At 32.4% G+C, this 9,867-nt stretch overlaps 1 protein-coding gene across 1 annotated transcript; it reads right to left on the reverse strand.

Annotated features, from left to right (window-relative positions):
- Positions 1-432: 432 nt before the first annotated feature.
- LOC122607610 (probable rhamnogalacturonate lyase B) lies at positions 433-6,995 on the reverse strand. The gene is made up of 16 exons (XM_043780624.1): positions 6,905-6,995; positions 6,711-6,787; positions 3,757-3,878; positions 3,576-3,635; positions 3,368-3,487; positions 3,151-3,270; positions 2,902-3,043; positions 2,482-2,652; positions 2,248-2,403; positions 1,950-2,056; positions 1,760-1,853; positions 1,510-1,651; positions 1,252-1,408; positions 1,063-1,179; positions 861-987; positions 433-791 (listed from the first exon to the last, which is right to left on the reverse strand). Exons 1-16 carry the CDS (start codon positions 6,963-6,965, stop codon positions 534-536), a joined length of 2,031 nt encoding a protein of 676 aa, XP_043636559.1. The 5' UTR covers positions 6,966-6,995; the 3' UTR covers positions 433-533.
- Positions 6,996-9,867: the final 2,872 nt, after the last annotated feature.

The following is a 9,867-nucleotide window of genomic DNA, read 5'->3' on the forward strand; positions in this document are numbered from 1 at the left end:
ACTCTGAACAATGTTTGTTTCAACCTTAAAAAAGCTCATTGATTGTTGGTAATCTGTTATAAATCTTCTTGCCCCATACATTTGGTGCTAAATCTTTAGTCCATGGTTCTCTGGCTCATATATCATTTATTGACTATTTTACCATGTTATCATTCTGCTATCTAACAGCAAGCCCACAAAGCCAGTTTTTGGAGGATAATTGGAAGTTTATATCTTTGGAAAGGAAGTCGATTTGAAGATTAAAACTTTTGATATTTTAAGGCTTAATTTCCCTAATCACTTTTTGTAAAACCTTTTGGTTGATCTACACAATCAAATTTGAGTGACAGGGTAATTCTTTAGACCACAAAGAATACAATTGACTACTACTAACTACTAATAAGTTTTTCTGATGCAAAATGAAGGAGTAAAATGGTAGTGTATTGGATGAAATAGTAAAAAACTAAAAATCTTGAATGCAACAAATAATATTCACATTATACAATCTATTTCTATGTAGCAATCCAATGGAAGGTATGTTCTAAGTTTCAATTCTAAGAGATTTTGTTTATAATGGAAGTCAAAGGTGCTTCTAAACGAATGTAGTCGTACATTACCCCTTGAAAACGACTCTCATTGTGTACTTGTGTTAAGTAGATTGAATTTTCTCCATTAGAGTATAAACAGATGCCTGGTATCTCGATATTGAATAACCAATATATACCGTGTATTCCATGTCTTGCTATTGCATTGTCTCCACCGATTATCCCAGTAGAAAACAAAGAGCTTGTGTTTAAATCATTAACACGTACCTGAAAATTTAGCATTTTGAACATGAATTTCCTAATTGGAAGTATGCATAAGTATTGAAGATTTAGTACCTGCAAATTAGACTGATGTACGGACGCAAGGGCTAATCTAAGTATATATGTTTCACTCTCGTTCACAGTGTTAAGGTTAAATTTGAGTGTCCATGTTGTCTTGTCATATTTGTTCATACCATTTGTCCTATATAAATGTGGAAAAAGATTAACAAAAATAACCAAGGACGAAAAGTTAACAAAGAAGGGAAGAATCACATACCTGAGAACATGGGCAAAGAAGAAATCTTTCGTATAATCACTCTCTCCAACTGTATAAACTAAATCGTCGTTTGGATATATCTCTTGATATCTGTCCCATAAACCGTACTGTCTAAACCTAGCAAATCGATATTAATATGTTAAGTTACGTATAAGTTTTTGTATGTTCTACTAGTATAAGGTTACCTACCTGTTAGATTTATTGAGAAGAAAACTGTTGGCATATTTTGGGTCAGGATCAGGGATGTAAAATTCTGCTGCCAAACGATCTGGAAACCCGATCTCCCATAAGGTTGGACCAGCTCTTGGGGGCTCGTATATCAGATCACCCATATTAATATTTACTCCTGTTAAGTTGTTCTTTTGTTAAATATAATCTTTTCTAAAGGAACAGAAACAAAAAAATAAAAAAGAAAAACATTAATTAACTTAAAGCCAGGAACAGAACCTGAAGTGATATTGATAATTGTAAAATTATGATAGTCCCCAATAAATCCAGGGACCCAACCATATAGATTGTATTCACCGATAATTACGTTCTTTATAGTAAAATAACCTTCCTCATTTGTTTCGGTCCAGAATTGGTATTTCTGGTAATGAAGCAATTGTTAGTATGAAATATACTTAATATATGTAATTACATTACCCAGTTTGAAAGAAGAACATTAGAGTAGAGAATTTGCAGTTTTTAATTTCACCTTGCATTCTCTTTGCCATGATCCTACGTCACCTGGTGGTGCTAACCCAACGTAAGCGCCATTTGCAGATATACAATCACCACTACTTATAAACCTACTTACCAAAATTTAGATGAATATAAATATAAAAATAAAAGTGAAGATAATCACCAGAAGATGAAGCAAAAATCTAGGATTTTAGTCATTTTACCTATCTTGGACCAGTAATCTACCACTAACAGAACCCCGTTGTTGAGCTGATTGGAATTCATTTGAAGTGACAAAGTCATATGGCCAATGTTTGACTTCTGTGGACATCTGGAAACAAGTATGATGAATAATTTTCCGAAACAGTTGATAACGAGAATGTCAAGTAGTTTGATAAGAGGTTCATTTGAGACTACCAAAAGGCCTAAATTGATTTCATGAGTCTCAGGTTTTTTAGCATCTCAAATAAATCTACCTAAGCATTTCTATTTCATTTTGTTCTTGAACTTTAGTAAATAAACCTGGTTGTTGGCATCATCCCAAAGCGTATGAGGGTCTTCTCCATCCGAAATAGTATTGAGGTATATAAAAATCGGGCCAAAGACTTTCTTCCATGACTCTTTCTCACTAAATTTTAGCACCAATTCACTTCCACCATAGTGTGTACTTGATAAAACCTATAGTGTATGATAAGGAGCAACAAGAGGTCATTCACTACTATATGATTCCTTACATGTAAAATCAGAGAGACTTACGGCGAGTGTTGTTGGTCCAACGTGCGAATTTAACTCTGGTTTGATGGGACCACCTACTCTGAACTCGTTACTTGGTGTAATTTGCCAGAACCCCACCAGAGGATCCATACATATCCATCCATGGACTCGAAGATCCTTTAACTCAACGGCATATTGATATTTATCATCCACCTATCAAAACGAAGGTATATCTGCCAATCATAAAGCTATATTTTCGGCGTCCATGTTACCTAAACACGGTCTCATAAAGTTAATAGTGGTAACAAGTTCCATTGTCTTGACTCTTGATCTCATTTTTTTTTTATATCTTTTTAAACAACTTTTTATAAGTTCTAGTATTAGACAACTCGTTTTCTTGTTGGCAACTTGGCGCGCAGAGTCTTATTTGCTTTGATACTTGATATTAGAATGCTTCATTACCTCTCCTGTGAATTCAGGCTCCACAGGATTAACAAGCAGGACTGCCTCAGGGTATGCTAATTCTTCCCCTCTTCCGGGCAATCGATCATCTGGTGAAGGCATTTTCCTTTGTCGGTCATCAGAATTTGCCATATAATGAAACCTAAATAAAACAACATTACATAGGTACTTGATTTGGGCTAAGCAAGTTTATACGCCAAAGAAATCCACAATATAAAATGAAAAAAACATGTCAGGGAATGAGGTTACTTGTCTTTTCTAAGCTTGAAAGCAACTCTTGTATTATCAAGATTGAAACTCGGCCATTCTTCTAAATGTTCGTAAATTGCATAGGTGTAAAAGCCTGACGACCCACGGAGCAAAATATACCTAATCGACAATCACTTTGGTCAATGATCTTTGTGACTACTATGTACTTAAAAGTATGTTAACCAATGTCAAATTGCCATTAGGATAATATAATGACCTTTTGTCGATTTTAAGAGGGACTAATTTGCCTTCAAGGGAAGAATTCCATGTTCTTGAGAACGAGAGTTCAACTTGATCCTCGGTTTCAACTATAACTTCACAACCTGTCCCACCAAGTCTATTTATTACATAGTAGTTGATATTAGGCAAATTATTTAACCAAATTAAGCCGATAATTTCTTAAAAGAGAAGAAGCATATATGTACCTTTCCAAGGTTCCTTTAGTCTTAACACTATCAGGTGGACTCCAAACAACATCCCAATATCTGCAATCAGCAGTAGCTAGTATGAAGGGGTGCAGAGTTGCAAAATATAATCAAAACAAGATAGACCTGATAAACTAGTTCAAAAAGCTCAGACGAATGAATAGGAGATATGGGATTTTACCCTCGATTACTTTCATCATTCATTACTTCTAGCAAATTATCGATTGCATTGTACTGTATGCCCGTGATATGCCCTTCCGGATTTGAGAGAGTGATTTGGACCAAGCCATTACTCATTACTACCTACACAATAAGCATTTTTCTTATAATCCTGCTTATGATACACTTTAATTAGATGAGAATATGAAACTTGTGTACAATGTAGCCTTATGAAAGAAGATGATTAATTTTCTTTTGATGACAGTATGTAAAATTATCTTAAACAATCACTCTTACAACTTTCAAACATGCATATCAGTTCGACTGTTGTATCCTAGGAAATATGTGCATATATAGATGGTGAAACTAATTTTAAGGGAACTGTGTCAAACACGGGCTTCCACTTATCTTAGTGATATCAAATTTTCTTTAGGTTACATTTCTGTTGTGACAAGCCGTTAAAAAACCATATGCTTACTTCTATTCGTTGACAATGTTAAGTGTTTAACGGAATTGCTGGAAGCTGTAATAATGTTGGTGCCAAGATTTATGGGGTATCTCTTGGTGGCTGCTCCTTGTCACTCAAATTCGCATGGGATTTAGTTTATAAGTATTTTGTTTTTGGATCGTTGTGACTTGTGTTTCAAGTATTGTTTTGGAATTAAATCAAAAACGACTTGGAGGAAAACTGATGGTAGTTTTTTTTTTCTCTGTTTTTCATCCTTACTTAAGTAGATATTATTATCAGAAAAAATTATGTAAATGATCAAATATAGATGTGTATATCTGGAGACACCTACAATCTTTTTTACTTGTATGTTTAATTAGTTCTTACTACTTAATTTTTTAATTAAAAAATAAAATCCATCTAATAAAATGGTTCAAAAGTTGTACTTGTTAATAATGTTGAGGTTTCAACTTCAACATATTGTAATTCTATGCTTTTTCCTTTACATTAGGCACATCGTCTCATCCAGTGATCTCATTCTTTTACTCTTTTTTTAGGCTTGCAACTTAATAAGCATACCTTTCTGCTTTATTTCCCACAATAGATTGTTTTGTTTCACCTAGTTGCACCAACTTAATGTTCAAAACATCTTTTTATGGAAACTTATTTGTAGCAACGGATAAATCAGGAACATATGGTTGTACATATGTAAATTGGGGGAATATAGGTATTTAAATATCCCAAATATTATAGCTTTCAACACGCGTATAAAATTCTTAATAAGTAGTATAGAACGTACTATTGTTCGGAAAAAAATATAGAATGTACACAGATAAATTCTTTAGAAAAAAAAATAATAAACAAACATAAAGGCTAACACATACCCCACCACTTCACTCCATCTCTTAAAAAAAAAACGATGAAACAACTACCCTGCGTTCTTGAGTTGTTTGAAAAAAAAAAAAAAAAACACAAAAGATTGCAAAATAAGTTGTGTTCTTGAGTTTAATTTAAAGATGAAAATGAAATGATATTTTAGTTGATTTTGTTTAAAAAAGTTTCTCTCTATTTTTAAGGTGATTTGGAAAAAAGATATGATGACTTTTAATCATTTTATTTCCTTTATAATTTAAACTCAAAAACATAGTAATTTAAACTCAAGAAGATAGTGCTATAGTTTTGCAAATAGACGGAGGTGTGCTTATGGTGCCGGTTTTGTTTTATAAACCGAGGGATGCATCATTGCATCTTATAAATCATTTCACACAATCATTAATAATTTATTGTAACTTTTAATATTGTAAATAAAACAACTCCGTGAAGCGAAAAAGTCGTGCACCATCATTATTTGTTGTCAAACTTGAAGTGACCAATCTTGTGGCATTCCGCGATTACATAATGTTAGATAGCATCATAGCAATAGTTAAATAATTAACTGTTATACATGTTATGTTCGTGTGCATTTTTCTTTATCTGATTAAGCATACTTATAATTGCAGTCTCGTGAACCTTTTGTCATTTTCGAACTTCCTGTACATGCTATTTTCGTATACATTTCCTTTCTATTGGTTTAATTATATACGCATATTTAATTGCTGTCTCGTGACCTTTTGTCATTTTCGAGGCAAACATAGGCATAACTTGCGATTTGAATGATTACATGTTATCTTTAATTGTTTAATTATACATAATATAAGAAAATGTTATCTTTATCTATGGTATACATTACTTAAGTTAAAGTTAAATATAGTGCGACGAATATGATTGATTAAAACAAGCTTAAATTAAGATTAAAGTTAATAATTATATTTAACATCAATTAAAATAAGCAACAGATATCCTTTATAATTATTTGTAAATTGGGTTCTTAGCGGTTTGTAAATTTTGCAAGTGTAAGATTCCATAATATAAAGCTAAATGAAGACTAATCTTTTATTAGAACGGTAAAGTAGCATAATATTTGTTTTGAAAATTGAATTACGTGAATATATGGGTATCTCAAGACTTTTGAAAACCCCCTAAATAATCCACCACTAGTAATGTACTAATGTACGAGTATGAGGTAAGACTCGAACTTCGATATAAACCTCAAAGTCAAAGACCTGTACAATGGGCCATCAACCTCATTTTAAATTCAATAGATGCATACATTAGGAACCTGACTACAAATCCATGTCACAAAAGTTAGGTGATGTTCCTTTACATTTTTATAGCCAAACAACAACAAATGTACGTGCTTTATGATTTTATATGTACACTATTGTGAAATATGTCCGGATACTAAAATCCCCAATCTTGGGGTTCATTGCTAGCTACTTCAAACATTTTAAACTCTATATTATTCCAATTTGGTTTGTTGATTTAAGGCATCATGTCCCTTGCACTTATCATAAAAATAGCATTAGAATATGTAAAGTAGAACCTAAATGCAAGAGATGAAACTTACCAGAATTTTATTAAAAATAGCATCGCGAGAATTATGTAAAATGCTTATGGAAAAGATATATATAACACCCAAAATTACGTACATGATTCTCTTGAAAGGTTAGGGTCACCCCAATGGCATCCATGTCGGATCGTTGAGCTCTTGTTACATATAATTTATCTGCATTATGCCGATATCGATATATCCATGGTTTAGAAAGGCTTCAAATGTAGAAAATAACCAAGGGAATGGAAATTGGTCATTAAAAATTATGTCTAAGTAAAAGAAAATATATACCTGGAGAAAATATATGAAAGCTCAAAGCAGAGAGAAAGAGGAAGTAGTAGTGAAGATACATGGGAACTCTTGTTACATGACGAATGAGTGCCCAAGTAATTTAATTGGGTACAACTTTATATATATATATCACTCTAGTTGTTCATTGGTGCATTATAATATTTTTCGCACACTATTCGTTAAAATACTTTTGGCAAAAAAGGTTGTTTCGCTTTGAACTGGCCACTGTTGCTTATATAGTGTCTAAGGATATATATAAACAAAAGATTAACTTATACTCCGTATCTAGTTTTTATTTCTAATAAAAAAGATGTTAGTTCTTGCTTGTTAGTAATTAATAGTCTGTTTTTTCAAATTATTCTTTAGACTTAAAGAAGTTTACAAACTAAAAGTGGAAATGGTTAATTAGGGCGTCCGTATCCCGACCAGCATTTTTAATATTTTGACCAGCCAGAATTTGTAGCGAGGGTCGCTGCAAAAACTCATGCCACGTCAGCATTTCACTAAGCCGCTTTAAATGGTTTGACCGACTTTTACTCCACTTATTGCAGGGAGGGTCGCTGCAATAAGTTAAACTGGAATGAATTCGAATAAAAACCGATCCACCCACCAATTCCATCATTTTCCTTCCTCCACCCATCCATTCCATCATTTTCTTACACTTTTTCTTCCGATTTTGTTTAACAAAATTTAACAAATCCATCCACCAAAACACCTCCGGCTACTAACAATCCAGTCCCCTTAGTATAACAATCCGGGTATCACGAAGTGTCGGGATCATCACCCCCGCCAGCCACCACCGGGCAGTACCGCCAGCCGCCGCCGTCCACCGCCACCCATCACTGTTTGTCTTACAGGGAAGTAGTATTAGCAGCGACATCTGGACTTTTAAGTGCCCCCGTTATTTCCCGTCCGCCGTTTGATTATCCTCCCCCAAATTCCGGCCGGTCGTCCTCCCCCAAATTTTCCGGCCATTTCAAATTCTGGTATGTATTTTATGCTTTTCCCAATATCCCAACCATTATTTTTTAGTATCTAGACCACTACCACTTTTTGCAGCGACCCTCGTTGCAAAAAGTGAAAAAATGCGGGCCTCCATGGTATGTTAGTATAGTTTTTGTATATATATTAGTTTTGTTAATTTGTTAGGATTATTAGTTGTTTATAGGATTTTAATAGGTTTGTTAGTATATTGGTATGTTATTATTAGTTTTGTTAGTTTTGTTAATTAGTTAGTTTTGTTAGAATATTGGTATGTTAGTATAGTTTTTGTATATTTATTAGTTTTGTTAATTTGTTAGTTTTGTTAGGATTATTAGTTCTTTATAGGATTTTAATAGGTTTGTTAGTATAGTTAGTTTTAATTTGTTGATAATTTAGTGATTTGTTAGGAGCCACTAATTTGTTTTGTTAGTGATTTGTTAGAATATATATCATTAAATGCAAAATTACGTAGATTAAAATTTGTTAAAAAATTGATTAAAATAAATAGGCAAGATTATGATCAAAATATATGTATTGAACTAAATGCCCAAGATTATGTAAAAAAATTGATTAAAAAAAACGACTTAAAACTTATAAAAAATTTAGTTTAACAAAAATATAGATAAAAGTATATATAAAGATTAAGTTAAAAAGTATGACGTGTACAAAATTTAGTTAAAAAGTTAAAAATATATTATAGAACTAAGTTACCAAGATTATGTAAAAATTTTGATTAAATAAACTACTTAAGACGTAATAAAAATTAGTTCAACAAAAATATAGATAAAACTAATTATAAAAATTAAGTTCAAAAGTATGACGTATAAAAACTTAAGTTAAAAAGTTAATATATTGATTTGTTAGAATATTTTAGTCATTAGTGTTAGGTGTTTTACTTTTTGGTTAGAATATTGACAAATTAAAAATGACGTAGATTAAAATTTGTTAAAAAATTGATTAAAATAAATAGCCAAGATTATGTTAAAAATATATGTATTGAACTAAATATACAAAATTATGTAAAAATTTGAATTAAAAATTTTGATTAAATAAACTACTTAAGACGTATTAAAAATTACTATAAAGTTAAAATTAAAAGTATAAAAGTAAATTTATATTGTATAAACGGAGTTCTAAAAATTATTATCAAGTAAAAAAGATATATATAAAAGTAATAAAATTTGTGATAATTTTGTTATATGATTTGTATTTTGCAAAAAACGTATAATATGATTTGTATTTTGCAGTATAGATGGCGACTTACCATCGCGGTGATGGCGGCAATGAAGACCCACGTTGACCATGGTGGAAGATTACATGGGGCTGCAAAGGCAGCGGCGGTAAGGAATTTGGTTTTTTATAATTCATATTTTAATTTAATATTTTTTTACTAACTTGTCTTTTTAGAATTTGGTTCTTTATAATTCATATTTTAATTTAATATTTTTTTACTAACTTGTCTTTTTAATTTTTGCTAGCCCCACGAAAGGGAAAGGGGAGGGGGCCTTGTCAGAATTTAAATCTGGAGGCCAAGTTCGCGAAAAAAGGTCGTCTGTCGATCGACTTTGACACCAGCAACTTAAAAACGTGGCAGGCGATCGCCCAAACTATTCTATGTATAAGAGCCTCATTGGCACATTGGTCCGCCACATCCCTCAGACATACGATTCCTGAGACCATGTGCCTGCTGAAAGAAAGGAGTTTATCATCCCGACTCTGAACGTAAAATATTATTAATTTTTAACTTCTTCTTTGATGTTTGTATCAATTTTTAATTTCGCTAACTTTTACTTTTATAAATTGCAGACTCGGTTCAAATTGGACCACTTTAATCAGATTCCTAACCCCGAGGATCCTATCAGGCGGGGGTTCAGGCTGTGTGTTGATAGGGACTGCTCAGATCAGTATCGGCTCCGTAGAGCCAGTTCAAGAGAGCCCACTTTTCCAAAAAGGGGGGCCTGGATGCAGTTCCCCAGTTG

Source organism: Erigeron canadensis, chromosome 7 (genome assembly GCF_010389155.1).
Source record: "Erigeron canadensis isolate Cc75 chromosome 7, C_canadensis_v1, whole genome shotgun sequence".
In the NCBI taxonomy this organism is placed as follows: Eukaryota; Viridiplantae; Streptophyta; class Magnoliopsida; order Asterales; family Asteraceae; genus Erigeron; species Erigeron canadensis.